This window comes from Strongylocentrotus purpuratus, unplaced genomic scaffold, assembly GCF_000002235.5.
Source record: "Strongylocentrotus purpuratus isolate Spur 01 unplaced genomic scaffold, Spur_5.0 spur5_scaffold_1, whole genome shotgun sequence".
In the NCBI taxonomy this organism is placed as follows: domain Eukaryota; kingdom Metazoa; phylum Echinodermata; class Echinoidea; order Camarodonta; family Strongylocentrotidae; genus Strongylocentrotus; species Strongylocentrotus purpuratus.
In genome coordinates, this window is record NW_022145594.1 from 41,821,048 (window position 1) to 41,846,818 (window position 25,771).

Genomic DNA, 25,771 nt, shown 5'->3' on the forward strand with positions numbered 1-25,771 from the left:
TATTTGTTCCTGATTTGTTCATTTATTCACCCGAAAGTTCAAGTTTCTTTTATGTTATTTGGGTTCCAAGCGGCCCTAGCTCTTTCCTTCAAAGAGGGGCAATGCACGAATTAGCGACCCGACCGCCCCCGACCGGGGAGTCCAATGGTAAACGTTCACACGGTCCATGCATGCATCACATAATTAATATGACTAATATGATTTGTGACTTGTGATAAGAATGACCCCGATATCATGAATTAAATTGGTCTGAATCATTAATTGTATTTAATCTGAATTGTGAATTTAATTTAATCCGAATCATGAATTGAATTTAACTACTTAGTCTGAATTATGAATCGAATTTTAGTCTGCATGTTGAACCAGGGCATCTCCCTGGTTGAATTATCGCATTTGTTGTTACCTATGTTCAAGTCAAACGTTCTAATTATCGATGTTATAATCTGTAATCTTGTACTGACATGCAAATGAAACAAATTTCCAATTATTGGACAATAAATTTGAATATGAATATGAAATATGAATATCCTTTTTCAGTCGTCCCGCAACGTCGAAAGATGTTTCGCAGTGGGGATTTCCAGAAGCTGAGCTGCTGGTGCTGCTGTGCTAAAAGGGATTACTTTCGCAAGGTTCAAAACTTCAAACAGGGAGTTCCAACTCCCTCGTTCGAGGGTATACTACATGTGAATTTTTATCTCATCGCAAATAAGCCCATGGAATCGATTATCTTGCGTAGGGAATGACTTTTATAGCTTTGTTCAAGTTTCCTATCTGAAACTACGTGACACATTCTAAGAAAGAGACGCACGTGAAAATAAATTAGTACCACACAACTTATGGCTTTGCACGTCCACTTCGTAATCCAAAATGGCAGCGAGTAGCAGACCGGGGAGCGATGTGGGATGGACAAAATGGCAAATTGCCATAGCAGTCGGAGCCCCTATTGCAGTTGCAGGACTTGCATTTGGTGCCTATTATCTTACTCGAAGTGGGAGTCCAGGAGAAAGCGCAGATTCTAAGTCAGGAACTGCAGGAAATTCCGCTGGAAAAGCTACTAATGGCGAAGGCGATGCGGGAAAGAACAGCGTGGAACAGGCCCAGGTAAATCTACATGGAAATGCATGGGGACGATTCTTGATTGAGACCGGTACCAGACAGGGCCAGGGGCCCTTGCGCGATACGCGCTTGCTGCCAAAGGCTTGTTGTAAAGTAAACGTCTACTGTACTTGGTTCAATTTAGCCTTATTAAGGGCTAAGTGGATTGGTATGGAATATGAATATCACCTAGGCCTAGCCGTAATTGGCACCCACGGCCACAACAACCTTGCGTAATGAACAAAACCTAAAATTTGGTTGTAGGCCTATTTGTAGGGTGTCTGATCGCGCACCCAATGTTGTGTGCTAAAACCCTTCCCATAGAGATTGTACGCTTCCCTATGTGGTCTACGTGCATTGCGCGACCATCCAAAATTGGTCAATGATTTTATGAAAAAATTTGAAATTCAAACCTTTATAACAAATGATCCTGAAGGTGAAACTCAATAAATGAGGTGTCATATGAAAGAGCAGGTTTTTCTCCATATTCCCCATCGGGGGCCACCCCCAGAATTCTAAAAATATCTTGGTCAAAACAGCGATTGAAATGTTGTTTGCATCCTAGCTCCAAATTTGCCACTTTCCTGAGCTGCCGCCCCGCGGCTTAAGCAGGGCTAGACGTAAGGATAATATCCAGATGCTTTTTTTTTAGCTAGCCCCAAGGGATCATTTGTTATAACAGTTTGAAAATACCCTTCCCACATTTTTGGAATCAGCTAATTAGGGAGGCGTGAGCTCCGCTCAGTCCAAACCATGGTTACATCGCGTAACATGTGCGCTTATACAGTTATAGTGAATGAAAGTATAGGTGGCCATTCGCGGCATAGAACCCGGAAGTGAATACACGTTATAGTCAATAGCAATATCGCGGAGACTCTCCGCGATATTGCCATTGACTATAACGTGCATTCACTTCCGGGTTTATTGTGCGACGAACGCCAACCATACTAGTCAATGGCACATGTCGCGGAGACAGCGTAGCTCAAGCTGCAAGTCGCGGATTGGCTGAGCAACTTGCGTACGATATGCATACGCTTGCATATCGCGCGATACAGCTGTTTGGCTAAATTTAGCAAAACAACATAACTCTGCGTGTACGTCTTTTTCGTCGATTCTGAGCAAAATGCTATGAATATTTCAGCGTTTTGAAGGGGCTGTATCTTTTGATAGAAACATCGGTGAGACTTGAAATTTGAAATGTATTATTCTGATTACATTTTTAATTCAAATATCAAACAAAAATTGTGAAAAACGATCCCAAATTGAAAATTGAAAAATCGTTCAGACACCCTACTATTTGTAATCGGTAGGGGCACTGGTCCGAAAATAAGGATTATCCACATTAAGGAGGATCGTTACGAGGATCGTTTTTGTAAACGCGTACAGACGCGTCCTGAAAAATATGGATTGTCCACATATTCGTGGACCATTCTTATTTCCGGACCACGCGTTGGTGATGCGAAAAAACGGATTCCGCGATAATGCTCCTTGATGCATTTCACATTCACGTAATGAAGGATAAATCCTCGTGGAGAAGACGGTAGACGGACAACCTATAATAAAAGTAGGCGGCGAACTGGGTGTATTTTATTACACGGAATCCTTTTTTTTTTCATTGCCAGCGCGCGGATCGGGAACCCTACACCCGCAGAGCACAGAAGGATAAAAAGGTCCGCAAAAATCGCCAAAAAATATTAAGGACGCGAGTTGTCCTCGTTTATATGGATGATCGTCATTCTCGGACCTGCGCCCCCATTCCCCTACTTTAATCGCCCATTCCCACACATGACGAACCTTGTAAAAATATTAAAACACCTTTGCCTTGGATTTTTTTTGTTGATTTTTTGTGTGTGTGATGTTTCCTTTCCACCTCTATTGCCATTGGTATATTAAGCCGCATGGGCTTGGTGGCTTGGTGATTTGAATCTGTAGGTGTATCTATTCCATGGTAAATACAAATTGGCACAGGGTGATTATTTGTTTGGCACGCATTGAATAAAGAGTTAATCCTTACGCGTTGTCTTCTCACCACCAGACCCCTATAGAGCAAGCACAGGCAGCCAAGCTACGAGGCAACAAGTACTTCAAGGCGGGTCACTACGAGCAAGCCATCAAGCTTTATTCCCAAGCCATTGAGATCTGCCCCAGGGACAACCTCAAGGATCTATCCACGTTCTATCAGAATAAAGCGGCTGCACATGAACAAATGGTAAGCCATTAAAAATACATGTTTAGCGTCCCTGCCTGCTTCCTTTTAGGGGGGCACCTCCTTTTTTTCTCCTTTCTTTCTTTTTTAAATAATAAAGAAAAAATATAAAAAACACTGTTAAAGGTAAAGACCAGTATTGGAAACGCCCCAATTTCAAAAAATGAAATGGAAGCTCTCATTACCAATCATGTGAAAGAATATGTTTTGACTAATACATGATGATATAAAATTTGCCGGGAAACTGCCTACTAATTCATATACTTGGTAAATTTGTTTCTCTCATGGTCTGTGAGAGATATAGGGTAGTCCCATATACATATTTCTGTGTATAGTGCTTGTAACTTTACGAAGAATGGGCCAAATTTCTTATCATTTTGATGATTCCAGAACCTTGCAGATGCTAGATGCTAGATGATCAACCTTTTCTGATCGATTCCACAATGTTTCTTTCACAATGCAATCGCATGAACATAACTGGTCTTTACCTTTAAAAGTACTATGTCCCTTTTGCAGCCAACCTCAAATGCTGTAGAACTTTGCAGGAATTATGAATATGCCATGTATGTCCTATCTGTGAAATTTAAACGTTAGCAGTGTCCTCATATTCAAATTATGCAAGGAAACCCGTTTACTTGCTAGACTTCACTGTCAGACACTCTTGAGTGACTGACTGACTTTTTTTCTTCTTTGGTAATAACGTACATGAAAAGAGTTGTAAAGGGTACATGAGCATTTGTCTACATCAATAACCCACTTCTTGTGATGGCCAAGATTAAACTGATTGAATCTTTGCGCAGCATAAAACGTATGACCGTTAGGTACAATTGTCTGAAAATCAAGACTATTACTTTTGGGCTCTATAGCCCTAAAGTCAATTTGATAACTAATAGTCGTTATTTTCCCACTTGAAGACATTTTCAAGCCCCACCTTTTTTAGGGAAGTTCTAAATTAGTATTATCTTTCAAATGCAGTTGGAATTTAACTTTTTCATTTTTTTGGCCTGCAAATGGGACATAGTACCTTTAAGTGATATATATATATATATATATATATATTATTTTTTTTAAATATTCAAAAAATTGCCAGCATCTTGAAAAATAGCCTGACTGTCAGCCTGAATTATCAGATTTTTGTTGTTGTTGAGTGATTGATTTATATATTGAAAACTTTATACCATGAATTTAATGAATCATAACATTGACATTTTATTAATTGAAATTTATAGAAGTTGTTTATGCTAAAAAAATGTGTATCATGATTATCATTAGTGTACAAATGTTGATGCCGCCCATTTTACTAAACTTGTACAAATACCCCTTGGCTTGTGAAAACCATTGTATGACTTATGTGGAGACATTCGGCAGGAGCCAATACCTCCCCCCCCCCCCCCCCCCCCCCCAAAAAAAAAAAAAGTACTATCAGAGAAATTTACGATTTTGTGAGGTACACTGCAAAATTTTCATACCACAACTGTTTCTTGACTGTAATCGAAGAACAACTACCCCTTGGCCTTGAAAATTGATAAGGAGCGATGGTAAGAGGGTGTTCCTGTTGGATGGCTTTTCTGCCCTCTGGTGAAATATCTTGTTGACATTCAAGCTCCCAATTAATCGTTCATCTTGGATGTATATTTCATGTACTACCATCCAATTTTGTGTTTGGTGATGTACATGTAGGTGAAGAATGTATAATGTATACTGGTAGTATTGTACATTTCTTTAATTTTAGATATATGTTTTTCCAGGGACTACACTTCAATTATTTGTTTTGTTGACCTACATGTAGATGCCAAGTATTAACCATTTGTGTTGTGTTTTTCTTTTTTGATTTGCCTTTTCAGAGCAACCATGCCCAGGTAGTGGAGGATTGTAACAATGCCTTGGAGCTCAACAATAGATACGTGAAGGCCCTCTTCCGCCGAGCAAAGGCCTTTGAAATGATGAATGAAAAATGAAGTGTTTGGAAGGTAGGTTACCCTTTTTTTATTTGTTGAATTTAAAGCTATGTGTAAACCCCAAGATTAAGCCTACTGGCATATGGAGGTGTTGTCGTCAAGTGGTTTTATCATTTGACTAGGGTTCAAAGGTCATGGTTTGACCCTTGAGCATTACAAGGCATTTTACCTACATAGCATCTCTCGACCCAGGTGTTGAATGGGTAGTATGCAAATGTCATTGTAGTGGGATTAGCAATTGTGCACCTGTCAAATAGGGACTGGCTAAAATACAGTTCCATATCCAGAACTCAAGAATAGCTTCAATACGATTGTGGGAGGTTGAAAATTTATTCTTTTTTCATAGCTGTCACTGTTGCTAATTATGTAGTATGGCGTTATATGGTAGAATGGGATCGTACGCTGTGGAAAGATTATATTGTCCTAAGTCTCTGTTCATGGATGTGTCGTGTTCAGTCACGTTCGTCGTACTGCATTAGCAACAGCCACAGCTATGACATAGGTCTGAAGAGGCTTGAGGCACGCAAGTGAAAGCTTCCAGAACTCAACTTTATCTTTAAAAAAAAAATATATTGTTTTGCTTAAAACGGTTCACACAACAACAACAAAAGCGTGACATTGCACGTTTTAAACATGTTGAAAGGGTTACATGTATGAAATGAAAAAAATTAAACAAACTTTTCCCGGGATCAGAATATTATCGTAACTAGTAATGTTTTGACTGATTGTGAATAATTAATTGTGAACAAAAAACAAATTTTGAAGTTACGACACCTATCAGATGAACCTCTTCAGTGATTGTGTCATGTGTTGCTGTGTTTTAGCAGTCGTCTGCAGTATTATATCCTGCTAAAGCTTTGGCCACTTGAAAGACCACTGACCATTCCATTATTTGTCTCCCTCTATAGACGCAACTGCAGTGTGTCTCCTGGAAGGTTTTTCGCACCAGCAAGGCATGTTTCTTGCCGACAAGATGCTCAAGGAGATCGGCAAGGAGAAAGCTGCAGAGAAATACACGGTATGCTAAATTAACCTGTTGAGTACTGAATTCTCTCATTCTAACTGGGTTAATACAGGAACCACTCGGTTCCAGTAAGCAGAGGGTTAATAACTGTTTTGTTTAACAGTAATCCACTTAATAGGTACAGTCTGCTCATGAGGAAGTACATAATAAACTCAGCGCATGTAAACATTTAAAAAAAGAGATGAGGACTGTAAGGTAATATTCTTGCTTTCGACTGGTCCATTGAGTGATATTGAAAATGAATTTGATGCTCTGTTTAGGTATTGTTGCAGTTAGGCCTAAGAAAAAAGATGTTGTATTCCCCTTTAGGTGCCAAAACATGGGTCGGTCGGTCGGATATCTCTTCTTTTTTTTAAACTTTTTTTTTTCTCCCTCTTTGGGCTGATATTTCTCAGTTTTGAAAGCTTCAATTTTTTTTTAAAAAGCCGACCGTAGATTTCAAGATTTTTTGGTCGGTCGCAAAGGGCAATACAACATCTTTTTTTTTTTTAGGCCTTATCTTAAATCATAATTGCATATTTTATTTCACATTTCAAATTTATGAATATGAGGACATCTGTTCAAGTGTTCTCTCTCTCTCTCTTCTCCCTCACCCCCCCCCCCCTAAGAAAGAAATATGTGACATTGAAAATCTAAACACTTCCATTCATTTTAGTGGTAATCCTTACACAATACCAATGCACTCATATTAATTACTGTTTTAACTTGTTTCAATCATGTGCTTTTAGGAGAGAGTACCCAGCCTGCCATCTGGGCAGTTCATCCAGTCCTACTTCTCTTCATTCTCCAACGATGGAATTTCAGCTACTGCTGACGAGGACTATTGCTCTCCAAATGACTTTTCAAGGTATTATCTCTTTTTTTTTTTTTTGTTCACCACAAGCCCAACTGGAATGCTTATTCACATACACACAGTGCCGTCAAGCAATAGAGTGGTGAAGTGTGACGTCATCAAATATCTAATTTTGGAATTTCTCAATTTTTCTTCATTTTCCGAAAGATCATCAAAAATAATGTCCAAATGTCGAAAACCAATGGAATAGGTTAAGTATTGGCTGAGATATGACCTTCTGAATAAATAGATTATTTTGTATGCTGTTTCGGAAAATGAAGAAAAATTTGAGAAATTCCAAAATTTGATTTTTATGATGTCACAGCTTCGGTACTCTATGGCATTTTTTTTATTGGTAATGTTTAAAAAAATTTAAAAAATCACATGTGGGGATTAAAAAACACCAGCTGCGTGCAACATAAGTTCTCTACATACTCAATGAGAATGTAGAAATGTGAGGTGTGCTACGCCCATGTTATTTATTTACTCCTTTTTGCGCCCCAGCGGTCAATTGCGCTATATGTGAACGAGGCTTAATAGTCCTGTACAAACATGAGGTGGCAGATGTTTGGTGTTCATACTAATATCATGCGGGAAGGGAAACATCTGTTCAATCAATTTTAACTGCAAAGAAAAAGATAATTTTTTGATTATTTGTTTATGTACTACAAATTAGAACATGATGTACATGTATAACATCACAGAATCACCAGTTCTCACGGAAACCACTAGGAAGACAATTTCAATACCCAACCATCTTACTCATGGCTTCAGTACAGTAGAGAGATACCTGGAAGGGGGGGGGGGGGATTATACACATACTTTGAAATAATTTTGTACACAATACATTTTTAGAGTTCCTTTTATATGACACAGCACATGATAAATCCTTATGAAATACATGTACCCTATGAAGACAAAATCAATGACAATTGGGATGTTCCATGCCACAAGTGGAAAATAAATGAATAAATTAAATATATGTCATTACCTATCCCTCTTGCCTTCCCTACAGTACCGGTTATGCCAAGGCCAAGTACTGCTTCAAAGAGGGGCGCTACGACAGCATCATCGACGCCTGCACGGACGAGATTGACAGCGAAGGTTCCAAGCTTCCAGAGGCTCTCCTTATGAGAGCGACCTTTCGTCTCCTCAAGGGTCTGGGGTCGTTAGCCAGGCCCGACCTGGATAGCGTCATTAAATTACCAGAAGCCGATAAGAAGGTAGGATACTGTACATTGAAACATGTATATAGAGAGACCATTTATGTGATACTGTTTTACGATGATAAAGTGAAACCTGTTTAAATAAAGGCCATCTCAGGTCAGGGGTCATTAGCCAGGCCTGACCTGAATAGCGTCATTACATTAACAGAAGCAGATAAGAAGATAGGATGCCTTTAAGTGCTTTACACCATTCTTCTTGCAGTTGAAAGCTGTTATTTTGATGATTCCAGAACCTTGCAGTACACACCAATACTTACATGCTAGATGATCAACCTTTCGTGATGGATTCCACAACATTTCTTTCACAATGCAATCGCATGACCAGAACTCATCTTTATCTTTAAAGGGATCCGGTAACTTTGTCTCAGATTCTGAAACAAAATTCTGGATTTAGCTCATGCTGCAATGATAATTATAAACCTTCAGGTCAGTCAGGAACCCCATGAATTTTACAAGCCGATCGCCTGTCTGATTATCAAGATATTTATGATTGGAATTACAAATTTTGAAAAACGTTTGCCAAACAGTTTTCATAACACTACAGTCTATTGTAGAAAACGAGTATGGTAAAGCCGGTCACTCAAAGATTTTTACCTTTTTGAGGCACTTCTTGATCATTTTGAAGCAGAATTTTTTTAGGGCTTCAATATTACACCATATCACAGACGCTGATAACATGTAGGGCCGTGTATCTCAGATTTAACATTGTTAAATGATCCCTGTAAGTGCTTTACACCCTTTATTTTTCTCATTGCAGTTGAAAGCTAATGCCCTGATCAAGCGTGGAAGCATGCACATGCAGGAGGGCCTACAGAAGGAGGCGATGGCTGACTTTGAGCTAGCAGTGACCATCGATCCTAACAATGCTGATGTCTTTCATCACAGGGGACAGGTGAGCAATCTTATCAACAAGAGGTCTGTTTTCATCAGCTCGAGATCGCAAAACATCCCGCTATTTGTCCGGTGCCATTCACCAGCCCAAAGATTCGCATTATGCGCAAACGCTGAGCTAAATTCTCGAGCTCGAGTTTCAAGTTTTGAGGTCAAGTCTCGAGCTGAGGAAGACGCGAGCTGATGAAGATGCGATTTGTAACTTCAGGATTATTTTCCAAATCAGAAATAGCAGGCTTTTTTGGCAATCTTGAGCTGATGATGACAGGCCTACTGATATGGTGTAAAACGAGGGATTTCTACTCCAGTAGAAGTCTGATTGATGTTGTTTAAAGACCAAAGACTGAATTGCAATGGTTACAACAGTTTACAATGTATATACATGATAAAAGCAATTAGCCTATACAATAATTATTAAAACAGTCTAAGCAATCAACATTGAAATTCAATTAAAAGTGATGAAATGACAATAATAATGGCAACTATCATTAAGTTTTATTAATTATCTTTTTTATTCAGCTCTTACTTCTCCTTGAGCGAGTGGACAAGGCGGTGGAGGACTTCCAGAAGTGCAGCCAGTTGAGCCCAGACTTTGCCCTGGCGCACGCCCAGCACTGCTACGCCAACTACCGCATGGCCGTCATGATGCAGAGCCCCATGCAGATGCAAGCCGCCGTCAAGGGGCTGGAGGACTGCTGCAAGAAGTTCAGCAGCTGTGCAGAGGCCTTTGCTCTCTATGCACAGGTAAAGTCTCGTTTTTACAGTATGTGATGCAACAGAGATGCCAACTAGTACGGATTTCCCGTAATTTCTACGGGAAATCGGCCGATTACGGGCGGTACGATTTTCATACCATAAATTCCGGATTTTGCCGATTTTGCCGATTTTCAAAATTAGCACTTTAAGGTTTAGCACGTTTAAGGTTTAGCACGTACTTTTGACTATTGCAGCGCAGCCATCCTTGAATCCATGCATAGAAATCCCACAGGGCTTCCGATTGGACAATTTGTTATCTAGCACACCCCTTTCAGTGCATACATGTGCATACAACATGTGCTTCGCGAGCGGGGGCCGGGTGAAATACCTCTCTTGGCCGCGCCGCTACCGCCCGCCCATGCCCAGCGCCAGGCCTCGCTACGCTAGCGCCGTGTACACTGTCGGATTTCTCACAGGCTGTCACAGCGTTCGTCGATTTTCGTCGACAATCTGAACTCATGTTGGTTGGATTTAGATATCAATCATCATGTCTTCCACAACTAAGAAGCGTGGCAAGAAGTTACAGACTTTTAAAGAAGAATACAGTAAGAAATGGAAATGCATCGTGTAACACCAACTAATGAACAGGTAGACTATGTTACTTTTATTTAACTTGTTGTGCTATCGCGCTTGCCTGCAGGAGCTGCGCTTGCCAGCGTGCAGAAAAATTTGCGTCGCGCAGAAAATTACGGATTTTGTCTCCAAATTACGGATTTTTAGCCTTATGATTACGGATTTGTGCTCTGAAAGGTTGGCATCCCTGATGCAATAAACTAACACCCCTCCCCCCCCCCCTACAAACAATAGCAACAACAACAAATCCACAGTATCAAAATAACAACCATGTTATGTGTTAAAGCCACACTGTCCTATTGGTATGGTAGCTACTTGTTCCCTCTATATATAAAACAATGCCTAATCGGTGACCATTGGTTTCCCATGATCCTCTTTTTTTAAAGTTAATTGAGAGCTGAGTTGATGAGATAACGCCCTGTCCAGTGACCTTGCAGTGTGGTCTAATCCCTCCTATAAACTAGTACAGATAAGCTTTAAAGAATGCTGTGTGGGTACAAAGGAGGCGAGTTGGCTCAGTCGGTAAAGCGTCTGGCTTTGAAACCAAAGATCGCAGGTTCGAATTTAACCCAGGCGGATGGCTGAAGCCTGCGATGTGTGTTAACCTGTCCCTCCCCTCGTTTGATACACGCATGCTATGTTTAGTGGAAAACACTCCGTCCCTCGGATAGGACGTTAAATGGAGGCCCCGTGTAGAGGAGAGTCACCACCTTTGCACGTTAAGAAACCACTGCACTATTCGCATAAGAGTAGGGGGGAACCCTGGTGTAGTGGTCCACCTGCACACCCCCAATCAGTAATACCGCTCGAGATGTGCGCTATGCACACGCACATTATTTGGTGTCAGTTACAAATCCTCCCTATTTCTGTTTTCCAAAAGTTGGCATCTCTGCCATGTGCTTGATGATTCACAACATTCATAGCACCATAATTCTGTTAAAAACATTCAAAAGACACAAGCTCTTCCAGTGAAGTCACTATGTACACATCAGCTGAAAGAGGCAAGTTTGAACTGATTTGAAAATGTTTGGTTATGAAATATCGCCATACTCAAAACATTGATGTTACATATCCTAATTTGTTTCAAAGCTAATGTGCTGCTCTTCCTGCATTCTATTACTGTTATCCCCACTTCTTTTCTCCCACAGTCACTCAATGACCAAGGGCAGTTCCACCAGGCAGATGAAAACTTCCTCAAAGCAGTGGCTTTAGAACCAGATAACCCTACAGCATATGTCCATCGTGGGTAAGTATTGCCCCCCCCCCCGGTATCCCGCCACACTCTCGGTAGTAGGAGCAAATTTGAAGAAATTATCTTTTTAATTGTTGTATAACCAATGAAATAAGATGTAAAAATGTCCTTAGTAAGTTAATATTTGATGGGATATGGAAGGGTATTGTGTGTTGATAATACTAAAACCAGGGTAATAGACCAGTTCACGGTTAGCACACAGCTGCAATGACACCGAATATCCACAGATCTTCAAAACATGAAGAGGTCCCACTTTGTACATTTTGAAATAATCACTCCAACAGCGATGGTGGTGCTACATAAATAGCCTTAGTTTGTTTCCCCTTTTCAAAGAATACTTCCACCTGTGTATCACCTGTGTATCATGGAGTACACTGCTTGTGCATAAATGAATAATGATTACATAACTTTCATGAGCACGTATCTGCAATGACCTTTATCTGCTCATGCTCAGACTGCAACCGTGAGCTGGCTTATTCTATCCATCACACTTATGGAAGCATGTAGAGATATTACATCACAATGTGATTACTAGAATGTATTATTATGATTATTATTCCGTCTTTCTGTTGTCTTTATCAGTCTCTTGTATCTAGCATGGAAGAAGGATCCTGACCAAGCGATTAGAATGATCCAGAAAGCACTCGAGATAGACAGCAGATGTGACTTTGCCTATGAAACACTCGGTACTATTGAAGTTCAAAGGTAAGAGCAATTATAGTTGGGTACTATTTAAGAGACGATAGTTGGACGTTATTAAAGAATTGATGGTTAGGCAGACGATCCTGATTAATCCATTAAAACGATCCAGAAAGCACCCAACCAAGCAGTCAGGATCAATCCAGAAATCTCTAGAGATAGATAGCAAATGTGACCTTGCCTATGAAACACTTGGTACCATTAAAGGTCAGAGGTAAGAAAAAAATGTGTTCATTCTTGAAGGGTTTCTCCTCCTCCTCTTGCTCCATTTCACTTTTCTCTCTCCCCTGTCTCTGTCTCCCCGCCCCCCCCCCCCATCTCAATCTCTCTCTCTCTCTCTCTCTCTCTCTATCTATCTCTCTTCTCTATCTATCTCTCTTCTCTATCTCTCTCTCTATCTCCCTCTCACTCTCTCCCTGTTATCTCTCACTCATCGCTCTCTCTTTCTCATTCTGTCCCTCTCTTCCTGTTTCCTCTCACTCATCACTCACTCTCTTTCTCATTCCGTCCTCAGAGGGAACATGGCGGCTGCTCAAGAGTACTTCAACCAAGCGATAGAGCTGACCAGAACTGAGATGGAGATGGCGCACCTCTTCTCGCTCAGCGTCGCGGCCCTGGCGCAGAGCAACGTCACCACCAAGTTCGGCATCTTACCACCATCTGCTCTACGAACGTGAGAGACCGCAAACCACCGTACATGAATTGATCTATAAATGTTGTTGGTTGCGTGGATAAAGGCCCTTGAGACAGATTCTGGCTAGGGAATTGAATTTCTTGTTTATAACTGATGGAGGAAATGAGCGCATCTGTAAAACTAGAACTTTTGGCTGCTTGGAACTTTCTTGAATTTGAACTCGTGGACCAGATTCCCTAAAGTTTCATGCCTCAAAATGATAGAAATAGAAGACTAAATTTTTCAAAATTCTGGTGAGTTTAGTGGAAGAAAATGACCATCATCAAAGTTGTGCAATTCCTGGTTGCCAAAGTTTATAGTTTTGCAGTTAAATTGAGTTTTTTTGACAATTTTCTGTCATGACCAGACCCAAGTTGAGCTTTAAAGTCTACCAATCACCGAAACATGTTTTTCTCTCGGATGTAAGAGGGTTCCATGCCGCTATACTGTATTCAAAATATGAGCTTCAAATAGTACTTCTACAAGGATACGTTGCAAGTTAAATACATTCCCAGTGCGCAGTCATTCATCTTGCAATGTAGACTAGTTGATGCATGCATACGCATTTGCGTAGAATAGAACGCAGACAGGACCCGATTTGGACATGGGTACCTTTAATTTCTTCATACTCCTTAAAGGGATAGTTGAGTTTGGGTATAGAGGGCGCTACACAAAATATTTTGTTGTAAGATCGGATTTAATCTAAATTTTACACATTTTGGGGTCTAAAATTACCTTCACAGCAATTTTAGGTCCTAAAACGGCTCTAGAAATGTCATAAATAAGAATAAGAGCAATAGCCATGCACTTTGAAGGCATTTGTGGTCTTTAAACAAGAACTTAACTGTCCCTTTAACTGTTTACCTATAGAATTCCAGGCTAAGTTTTGTGGGGTGTGGTTTTATACATCCTACCTCACACAAATTATTTTTGTCAGGAGATTGGTACACTATAATTGCTCTCTGGTGTTTATTTCAGAATATTATTCAAATTACCTTCATTGCTATGTGTGAAACTGTAATTTTCTTTTCAGTTCAATGAATAGTAAAAGGAAATGTTTGTATTTGTAACAGGGATGCCATTTTTTTTATAGCTCTGACACCTCCCAATTTAAGTCTTCATATTGTACAAAACTTATGGGACTCCAACACTTTCCAAGTCTTTTGTTTTTATAAGATGCATTGGATGAAGAAAAAAACTCTTGTCCCTGTTGCACAAAGAGTTGTTGTACAGTCAAACCTGTCATAAGGGCCGTTTTCCAGGCAGCCATTGTTAAGATATAAGGAGTGATTTTGAAGGATCGTCTTCAGGGATTGTCTGATTTCTGTTACCCCCTGATAGCGATGAACACTTTATAATTAATTCCAGCATGGGCCCTGCTTCATGAATCTTGATATCATCAACAAGTTACAATGGATGTTATAAGCTACTGAAATAGCGGCATCTGATGGGCAATCTAGCATTTGTTCTTGATAACGAGTTTGATGAAATGGGGGCCTCATGTTGAGAATGCACAATTGTTTATTGCCTAAACACTGTCCAACTGCATGGCAATACTTGTGAGAGTACAGTTTTTATTCCAATGCTAGCACCGAACTCAAAATCACTCGGCAGTTCATCGAACTACAACAAGCACATTTGGGGTCTCCCTTGAAATTGGTTTCTCATTGAAACATGTACTAAAGGAACCTGTCTACAAAGACCATCTGTCTACAAAGATCACTTTTTGTGTTTCCCTTGGGCGGTCGCTGTAGACAGGTTTGACTGTATAATAAATGAATATAACAGGGCCGTCAATTAAAAGTGAGTATAAATGTTGTTTAAAACTGATTTGAAAAGTACTGTTTTTGAATGATATCCTATGGGACATGTCTGCATGGAGCCAAATTTGTATGACAGGTACTTTGTGATTGTAAGAATACGTTATGGAATAGCTTTTAAAAAGTTGTCAACTACCTATCTGTCATAGAGTTTCATCAAATAGGATTAAGTAAGCTAGATTACATGGCTTCTTTGCAATATAAATGATTTTTTACTTGATTTTTTTCTCCGCTGGGAAAAATAGTCTAAAGGGTAGTCAAAGCCATGCGAATGTTTAATTTTATTTTTTACTGCTTGCTTGCGTTTATAATCACATATCTTCATAGCTGTTTTGCTTTAAAACTGTAGTATTCTTGCTTTCTTAAACTGATGGAGTAAAACATTTGAAACATAAAGCATGTTACTGTTAGTTAACTTGCATGAATGGAATAATTGATAACTAAATTCAGACCACATCTCGACAAATCATATTAGATCATTTGTGAATTGGCAATTCTATTGTAAAAATGAATTAAATCAGCTTTTGAAAGGAAATATTTAAATCTGACCAAATTGAATCTCTTCTTCGTTATAAAACTCCAAATGGTCTTTCTTTCAAATTCTTGTTATATTATTAACAGGGTTATGAATTTCATTGATTCAACTGTATACATATATCTCATGTGATTTTTGTATATTTTTTCATATATTGTATACTTCAAGAGTATGCGTATCAATCACTTTTGACTGGTAACATGTGTATCTACGAGTTTGGTCTGAGGTTTGTTGCTCAGCAATGCCTGTTTATGTTGACTAAACAAAATGTTCTCTTGTCGGGCCAGATCCCCCCCCCCCCCCCACCCTCTTTTACTAAGATTGTGTTCTTTATTATTTTAACCCATGGAGAATGGTGTATCTATCGTTTGGCTCCAATTGCCTGTTGAGAGTTGGAATGAGACACTGTTTCATAAAACTTGGCCCAAAATTGTTATAAGCTAATGAAATGATGGCATCTGATTGGCTGAGAGCAAATTTGTCGTAGAAATGTAGCATTCGTTATGAATAACAAGTTTTATGAAACAGCCCAGAATAGGAGATAATGAAATGGGAATACGAAATGTGCCGAAGCAGGTTTTTGAGGCAGTTTTATCACATCATATTATAGCCACTAAATAGCCACAAACAGCAATCCTAAGACTCATTGGGTAAACCGTGATAACAGTATTAAGTCGTGTTTAAGGTACCAAGTGATGGGGAACAGTGCTCAAAGCACTGTCAAATAAAGTCATATATACTGACCAAAACATTGTTAACAGTATTTTTTTGAAGTTAACCTCACTGTATTAAACACTTAATTTTTGGCTATCAGCAGACAATTTTAAAAGATCCTTGATCATTACTAGATTACCCTTCTGCTACATTTCAGCTTTAAATTTCCCAAATTAGCCTAATATTTGTTATATTTTTAAATTATCTGCTTCGTAGATATATAATTGCATGTATCCATTCAAGAATGTCAGAGGGTCATTTGAGGGAATGAATGGGAAACATTCCAAAAATGAATTGAGGGTGTTTCCTTTGCAATCGTTTTGTATGTGTATGCATTAATGCTGAGAAATTCTGCACCTGAAGACGGAAGACCATGTGAATTTAAGTGAAAAGTAGTCGGAAGTAAATATATTTGACCTGTGTGACAGTTTCACTGTGCATGTCCAAACACCCCCCTCAGACATGTGCAGGCAGACTGAAGCTAGCTGCTAGTTTTCTGACATTTCCTGCCTCTGCGTTGTGAATGTCGGACAACTGTGACCCGTTTCACAAAGCCTTTTTTCAATTACAAATGACAAAAATCAGTGACAAATCTGCTGATAACCAATCAGAAGCTAGGATTTCAGTAGCTTATTACAAAAACTGTCATTTGTCTCTGATGACAAGTTTTGTGAAACGCCCCCTGGTCTTTGACCCGTCCCTGTTTTCAGACATGTCAATAAACTCATTTCTTAATCTGATGAAAGCATTCAACCATGAAATTAAAAATGTTTCTAAATTTAATAGGGTTTATTACTCGCTGCCATCTCCCTTTTATATGGATCTCATCTCCATAAATTGAGTGTTCTTACCAATTTTTCTTTATCCTTAGGTTTATAACAGCCTTACATAGAAAACAAATGTTTACCATTTATAAAATACTAATCCTTTATGTGTGAGAAATGTCCAAATATATATCGAGATTTGTGTTTTCTTAATTTTTTTCGTTCTCGTTTCATCAAGAACACATTTTTATCATTCTTGTGATTCTCGGGCTAAATTAATTGTCTCGAGCGGAAAAGTATAATTTATGTTGTGAAATGTGAGAATGGTATTGTATGATAATACAGTATATTTGAGGAGGAGAAGAAGAGACAAAATCTGAAAATATGTTCTAAATTGTATTATTCGTGATTGGAATACACTTTATTTCTCTGGTCTTCTGTGGAGAACCATTGAAAAGAAGAAAAATTAATAAAAAATGGTTCTTTTATAACAGAAACTTACATCAAAGTCTACATGTTTATTTTTATGATTGCACATATCCTCACGTTGTGTATAATGCATATTCATATATACAGATGGTAAAACTATTGTTATTTAGTTTTAAATACATGTATAAAGATGTTCAATCTTATATTCAATATTTAAGAGTTGCTGTAAATAGAATTTGGGAAAACATCTACCTTCTATGTCATCGTTTTACATTTTATATCACAAATTTTATATCACAAAATCACTCTGTAAAGATTGATTTAACTTTTATGTCGGCCTTCAACTTATCATTTTCCCTTCACTGGCTAAACAAATATGATTTCATCTAACGGTTGATATTAGAAAAACTGCAATAAATGATAGCATAGTTGATTTTAGCTGCTGAAATGTGTGTCTTACAGTATGATCGCTGCATTTCTTCAAAACGGGGGGAAAATGAGACAACTTGCGGTGTTATTATTCAAAGCGTGTGGCCTATCCGGAAAAAACCCTGCATGGTTCCTGCTCTAGTAGCTAACAAGCGTAATGGATTTTGTTCCTTTGTCAAAGTTCAATTTGCACATCCCTGTTTAGAAATGTCTCATGTAGCCGGGTATGTGCACGATCCCTCCCGCGATGGCCGGGTACCAGAACCGCTTGCGACCCGTGATGGTTTTGGTGTAGTCGGGCGGCGCTCCACCGTCAAAATTAGAGACCTGTGAAAAAACGAAATGCATGTTCATGTATGAGGGGTTTTACTCGGTTATGGCAAAGATTGATGTTGCGAATATAGTTTTCATATTATATTCATTTATGAATAAACTGATATGACAATATGTATGAATGACAGTGTAAAAAGAGATTTGATGGCAGGCGGTTACATTAGGTTGGGGGGGGGGGATTTCAGACTAGAGCCCTTTGCACAAAACTTACCATTGATGGTAACTTGCTACCAATGGTAACTACCATGGAAACCTTGATTTTGATTGGCTGTTGAGCCCTGTTACCATGGTAGTTGCCATTGACGGCAAAGTTACCATCAATGGTAAGTTTTATGGAGCGGGGCCCAGATATGTGACGTTATGTCCAACTAAATCCTTGTCTACCCATACAAAAAGCTAAAACAAAAGTAGTAAACATGAAGATGACGGGGTGGGGAAAATACCTCTACATGTACCCCCCCCCCCCCCCCCCCCCCCTGGTAGAACTAAACTGTATGTATGTCGGCAAATAACGCCTCGTGTGCCACCGTAAGTAGTACACTTCACCCTTAAGGGGCAAGTCCGACCCATTTGCAAATTGAATTGAATGAGTAGAGAAAAATCTTACAAACAGATTTCACTGTTCTGTGTGTTTAATTTGTCTCCATTTATTCAAATGGGTCGGATTGCCCTTAAAGGCCCGTCTGCACTAGTTTAGCCAGGGGGATTAGACCTCCCTGCAAGGTCACTGACAGGTGGTTATCTCATCAAATCAGCTCTCAATTAACGTAAGAAAAGGGGATCATGGGAGACCAACAAGCACCGATTAGGCATTGTTTGCTATATATATATATATATATATATATATATATATAGAGGGCGCAAGTAGCTATACTTGTGCAGTGGGACTTAAAGGTGAAATTCAAAGAAGATCACAAATATTTCAATTAATGTATCACTAGAAACTGGTTAGCTAACAGATGGCCATCGTACAAGTTTTAGGTCAACTACATATCGGGTGATTTATAAAAATACAAATGCAACCACCTCCATAGCAGCTGGGATATACGAGAGATTCGCCGGAAAAATAACGATGTTTTAATGACGTCACTATATGGACCAATACTGCCCAAGCAGACAACATCCCGTAGAGAATGAACATAATTGCAAAGCTATTGTTTCTCAAATTATAATGAGTTTAGTGCATATAAATGTAATGGCATGTCAAACCATTCAAAAGGGGATATGAACTGATTCTGATAACTAAAATCTTTTCGGCTTGTAAATACACAGGATAGGGGTTAATTAACAATCAAAGAAACCAGAACTTCAAATTGAAAACCCCCCGGAATGACATTAAGGACGGCATTTGTTCCCTCTTGAAACACCGAACATACCCCGGTGTGTGCAGCTGAATATACAATGGCGTCTTATTTTGTTTACAAGCGACAGATTCTTTTATTTTTGTATCGCTGCATTTTTCAGCAAAATAAAGCCATGCGCGGGGTTTTAGAGTGAGGCAATAGATTATACATTTAGCCTGACGGTACTGAAGTAAGAGAAAGAACTCGAGAGAAGATGAAAACACAGGCACTGAAAATGTGTGAGATGTCATGGGACATCGTCTGCGTGTGCAAGTCATGTCCATACTGTGATCTCACACATCTCAGCAGCGTTCGGAGAGCTCATCAGGTGCTATGCCGGGGTTGTATTTAAGCGTTTTGTAATTTATAATAATCATTACTTCGAATGTTTCCAAGCATTGAATTTTGATAACCTTGTCGAATCAAAGTTTCAACTTTGCAATAATGAAAATAAAGTTAGTTTTTTTTAAATCAATGAATATCTACTTTAAACCTACCTGAAGCGTTGCTGCTGGAGCGCTCCCCACCAGTCTCTTGGATGTCTTCCACCGGGTCGGCTTCCCGAGAGGGATCTTATCGGGTGGGGGCGGTTCAAGAACAATGCTCTCATCTGTTGAAAAGAAATTGTAGATAATATTTATTTGCGCTACGATTACTAGAAATTGTCGAACTGTTTAAAATCTTGAGAGGAACTTTTTTTTTTTTTACCTAGGTTATGTAATGTTATCGAAATCTGCCAATCTGATTTTGATGAGCATAAAACAAATTTGAAATACTCTTAAAATCAACAGAAAGTCTGTTGCAGTTATAACCCCCCCCCCCCCTTTTTTCGCGCTCTTTCTCTCTCTATCTCTCTCTTTTTCTCTTTTTTTCTCTCTATCTCTTTCTCTTCCTCTAACACAACTGCGCGAAACAAAACGTGGCGTCTGAGTTGAAATTTTTTTATTTTTTTTAACAATCTTTAAAGAGTGTTCTGTTTAGGCGCTATAGGAATGCTATAATTTAGAGGCTCCGTATAATGGATCTTCTATAATCTCAATTTCTGTGATATCCAACGCTGTAATAGACAAAACACGCAATATTGTTTCATATACGCCGTTGAATGAAACGACTACAATCTGAAAATTGATGGTCAACTTACCAAGAATTGTTGGGGTTATTTTCCGTTTTCTTGGGACGTATTGAAAGGGATTGGAGCTTGTCATCATGATTGATTTCTAGGTTATGAATAAAGAAGAGTGAAATGAGATGAAGCATCGCGGCAGAGGATAGGAGACAGGGGAAGAAACGGTGAGGAAAGGAGGACGAGAAGAAGAAGATAAAAGAAGAAGTAGATGACGAAAAGGGGGAGGAGGAGGAGATGGAGGAGCGTAAGAAGAAACGACGAAGAAAGGAGGACGAGAAGAAAAAGAAAACAGAAGTAGATGACGAAGAAGGGGAAGGGGGAGGAGGAGCATAAAAAGAAATGACGAGGAAAGAAGAAGACGAGAAGAAGAAGAAAAAGTAGATGACGAAGGAGGGGAGGCGGAGGAGCGTAAGAAGAAACGGCGAGGAAAGGAGGACGAGAAGAAGAAGGAAAAAGAAGGAGTAGTTGAAAAAAAGGGGGAAGAGGAGGAGGAGGAGCATACAAAAACGGCGAGGAAAGGAGGAGGAGCATACGAAAACGGCGGGGAAAGGAGGACGAGAAGAAGAAGAAAAAAGAAGGAGTAGATGACTAAGAAGGTGGAGGAGGAGGAGGAGGAGGAGCATGAAAAGAAACGGTGCGTAAAGGAGGACGAGAAGAAGAAGAAGATGACGAAGAAGGGGGAGGAGGAGGAGCATAAAAAGAAACGGTGAGAAAAGGAGGACGAGAAGAAGAAGAAGATGACGAAGAAGGGGGAGGAGGAGGAGCATAAAAAGAAACGGTGAGAAAAGGAGGACGAGAAGAAGAAGAAGATGACGAAGAAGGGGGAGGAGGAGGAGCATGAAAAGAAACGGTGCGTAAAGGAGGACGAGAAGAAGAAGAAGATGACGAAGAAGGGGGAGGAGGAGGAGCATAAAAAGAAACGGTGAGAAAAGGAGGGCGAGAAGAAGAAGAAATAAAAGAAGTAGATGACGAAAAAGAGGGAGGAGAAGGAGCATAAAAAGAAATGGCGAGGAAAGGAGAACGAGAAAAGGAAGAAGGGGAGGAGGAGCAGCATAAGAAGAAAGGAAGGAGGAGGAGAAGAGGTGATTGAGAGGATGTCGATGGAAGAAGGGAAAGGAGAATAACGAAAGAGGGAAGAAAAGGACATGAAGAAGGAAAGGCGGAAAAATTAAAAAACATGTATGATCGGATTAAGTTTTTTTTTAATAAATATTGAAATATTGATACTATAAAAACAAATTCCTTACCACTGTAATAATTTGTAATACTATTAGCTATTCCTAACGGTGTATATGCACAATTAAATTCTTCTGCACCGAGAGAAAAGGAAAAAGACAACCCCCCCCCCCCCCCCACCCCCACCCCCACAACAAAGAGTAGAATAGAAATGGAAACCTACCTGTGCGCACGATGGTAGTAATGGTTCCTCTTTCTCGTCTGTACGCCTTGCATGGGTTGGCACTGCAACATACACGACAAGTTCAAAGTTCAAAGTTTTAAGTTTATTATTTCCCACATGTCTTATTTTCCCCCCAAGAAAATTTAAAACTTATGCACAAGAACGTAACTAAACTTTCTACAAATAGTGCATTTGACAGTTTGTCAGAGACCTGTCTGCCATAGCAACGTCTTACCGAGCAGACGACATTCGCATTGAATCACATATAATCATGTGACAACGAAGCACACAATAGGATATTTTCGTTATTTTATCAAAATGTATGCACACATCTTTGTGAAGTGACTCGTTACAAATTAGTCCATTCACCTGTTACGGATAATAACTGTATTTCAAGAGCCAGAATGCAAATTGCATGCATGACATTTTGGTATGGGCGTATGATATGTGTCCTACCTAGCATGCGACTAATTTATGCGATTCGCATTATGGCATTATTTAAATACATAACAGGTACGTGAGCTAAGAAAATCCTATATAAATTTGAATGCATATTTAAAATGTATTATTCAGCTCAACCTATAGTGGCAGTTGCTCACAATATCATCACATGTTTTCGCATAATACCACGCTACAAAATAATGAATACCTGATATAGCGACAAACATTTTTAACGAACAGTAGAAAGAGTGACTTGGAATTCTAAATGCCAGTATTAAGAATTAGAAGTATTTGGTTTGATACATGCATGCAGTAGCGCTCGGAGAAGGTGCATACAAATTATGCACACGCGGTATATAGCAAACCAAAGGCGGCTCTCATAATTTTAATGATATTTTGGGGGAAAATTTCTGCCAAACGGTTATTCTCACCGATGCCCGAAGCGAAGAGATGCTTGTTCTTGTTGCATCCGAACCGGGTGGTCCTTCCTGGCGTGGTCGACGGGAGCTTGAACTGAGCATTCATGAACGACTGCATCCACAATGATCCCGATGGCGAGGGGTCGATCTGGCTGATGACAGTCGTCACTGTACAGACAGGCTGGGAGGATTAGGTGAGCGATGAGATGATGATTCAAATGGATTAATGAGAGTGGGGAGAGAAGAACAGATACAATATATAGAGGGGCGAGGGAGGATGAGAGAGAGAGAGGGGGGAGGGAGGGAGGATGAGATATATATATAAAGATAGATAGAGAGAAGGAAGGGAAGGGAGGGAGGATGAGAGAGAGAGAGTGGGGTGAGGGATACATGGGGGACCCGGGAGAAGAGAAGGGGAGAGGAAATAATATGAGGTACTTAAATGAAATGAAAGGAGAGAGAGATGAAAAAAGTAGAGAGAAACAGAGAGAGAGATAGCGAGAGGAATGAGAGAGAGAGAGAGGGGGGAATAGAGAAAGAAAAGACATGATAAAGAAGGGGGTGCGGGTTTGGGTAAGTTAAATAGGTTACATGTTTCGATATAGGACGATCAGTGGGAGGATGGTTTATAGCTATGTAAAGGAAGGGGGAATCAAATACATACCTCATTAGTCAACCTTCGAAGGTGGGCGACATGTTTAGGGTGGGGTTTGTTCTTCCTGTTACTAGACGTGGGCCGTTTTTGACGTAGCACAATGGTCTTGGCCGTGAAGTCCGTCTGATAGTTAGTCAGCTCGGCGTCCCATTTCGACCTCACTTCACCAATAACTCTGCAAATAATAATGAAAATGACAAAGGTTTACTTTTAAAAAATATGTATTTTCTGCAGTTTATTAGTGTGGAATGTTGGCTGATGTGGCCTTTAAATAGACATGAAAAGCCCACTATACCTGTCGAATGTATAAGGGGTTGTGCCAACCCCCCTCCCCCCCCCCCCCCCTCCCTCAAAGAGGAGATGCCTCAAGAGTGAGCGCTTAAAAAGTGGGGATTTCAAATCACCATCGTCACCATTATAGTCAACCTATTCGTCATCACCATCATCAAAAACAGCATCGGCAGCATCACCAACAACGTCATCAACTTCATTATCACCACCATCATCATCATCTCTATCATCATCAACATCATCTGGTACGAGACACAGAGATGGCCTTAAGTAGTAGGATTTTGGCAGTGGGGTTGCATAAGTCCAAACTTTACTGACAATCCGAAAAGAAGAAGAAGAAGATGAAGAAGAAGAAAGAAGAAAAATGTATGCCGTTTTGACTTTTTCGATCTTAGCAGTATAGTTTTATACAATGTTTGCAGTTTTGTACAATAAAGTTATCGGAAAAGCTCAACATAATCTTACCGTCCTCGTGTATCGTAGTACGAAAGGGGAGTTGGTTCTAGGGAGCGAACCGCAGTAGCACTCGCCATTCTTGAGACCCCTTTCAAACTTTGTTCCCTTATAACTAAAATAAGTCTGCAAATTTTCTACGACCCTCTTTGAAAGTGATATGCAGCTTTTCTTTGCATGTTGCTTTTATATTATATCGGTATTTGTGTTTTGTATCTGTGGCACAATGTTTATGACAGTAGTACAGTGCGCATTCCTGTACACAGTACGTGTACTGCTACGTCATCCGTTTGCGCCATGTAACTGCAAACTGCGCAGGAAACTCACTGCATTATGACGTCATAAACAAGTCTTTGTTAGAGGCCTAGCGCGCACGCGTTTTGTGACGTCATGTTTTGTCGAGATTTTGCAGGTCTATTAATTCTTCGAGATTACCATTTGATTGGATATGTTTTTAATTGGACTTGAGATGTAATGTAACTTTTTCGGTTCAATAATTTGGTATTAAAGTCGTGTCTTTTTCAAGGATGTTCTTGGTCAAATTAGGGTGTAATCCCGGTGGTTACCAGTGTGCCTGCATACACAACTGGTTACCTTTCTACAGATCTTCGTGATAGGCTGCAAGCCGCTGTATTTCCCTTTGAAGATTAACAATAACAGAAGAAGAAGAAATATCAACACGTTGTTAATTAAAGTCTAGAGTTAGATATACGGTACCGTACGTTAACGTTATGGTATGATGGGGCATCACGGGGGTGAGGGACGTTACACATACGCTATAAATGACGTTACACATACGCTATAAATGACGTAACACGAGCATAAATGTCTCTTTCATTTCATTCGATTTGTTTTATTGATAAACACAATATTCAACAGATATTTTTAAAATGTATAGTTATAGTATTTACAGGGAAAATCATATTCAATTCAATTCAATTCAATTCAATTCATTTATTTTTCCTCTTTCAATCGTTCATATTTACAATGATGGTACATTTTAACATATTCACATATTTATATACATATAGATCAATTGGCACAATACAAGACATTAAAAGAATAAACATATTTCTGCATTCCTTGATTAGCCTACGGTCTAAGGGTTATTTAGACGTAATATGTATGTACATCTATTGGGATGCATTTATAGTGTCGATTTATTGAACTGAATCCGTTTTATTCACTGAATATAAAAGCATATAATGACATAATGATTTTGGAAGAACCTCCCTGCTCACAGTCACGTGCAATAATACAGCACAGAGTGGTCCTAATGATAACACAAACAATATTGAGAGAAAAATAACATACACAAAATAAATCATTTAATATCATGAAATAAATTAACATAACTACTGCATACCAAGTATTGTTAAATATATATATACAGTTTCATCATAGACTGATAGGGTATCATGACTACGATCCCCTA

General features: G+C 39.4%; 2 protein-coding genes across 2 annotated transcripts; one reads left to right on the plus strand and one right to left on the minus strand.

Moving 5' to 3' along the window:
* Positions 1-835: 835 nt before the first annotated feature.
* On the plus strand, positions 836-17,696 carry LOC763484 (mitochondrial import receptor subunit TOM70). Its single transcript, XM_030978249.1, is given in 12 exon segments — positions 836-1,101; positions 3,131-3,304; positions 5,146-5,254; positions 5,257-5,271; positions 6,168-6,277; positions 7,012-7,130; positions 8,131-8,338; positions 9,099-9,233; positions 9,752-9,976; positions 11,710-11,807; positions 12,396-12,518; positions 13,027-17,696. Coding segments are annotated over 12 exon segments (1,713 nt in total). The 5' UTR covers positions 836-867; the 3' UTR covers positions 13,190-17,696.
* Positions 17,697-17,940: 244 nt separating this feature from the next.
* LOC105447226 lies at positions 17,941-24,793 on the minus strand. The gene is made up of 7 exons (XM_011685039.2): positions 24,349-24,793; positions 23,602-23,767; positions 22,950-23,118; positions 22,078-22,139; positions 20,694-20,769; positions 20,050-20,162; positions 17,941-18,203 (listed from the first exon to the last, which is right to left on the minus strand). The coding sequence occupies exons 1-7, from the start codon at positions 24,414-24,416 to the stop codon at positions 18,078-18,080; spliced, it is 780 nt and encodes a 259-aa protein (XP_011683341.1). The 5' UTR covers positions 24,417-24,793; the 3' UTR covers positions 17,941-18,077.
* Positions 24,794-25,771: the final 978 nt, after the last annotated feature.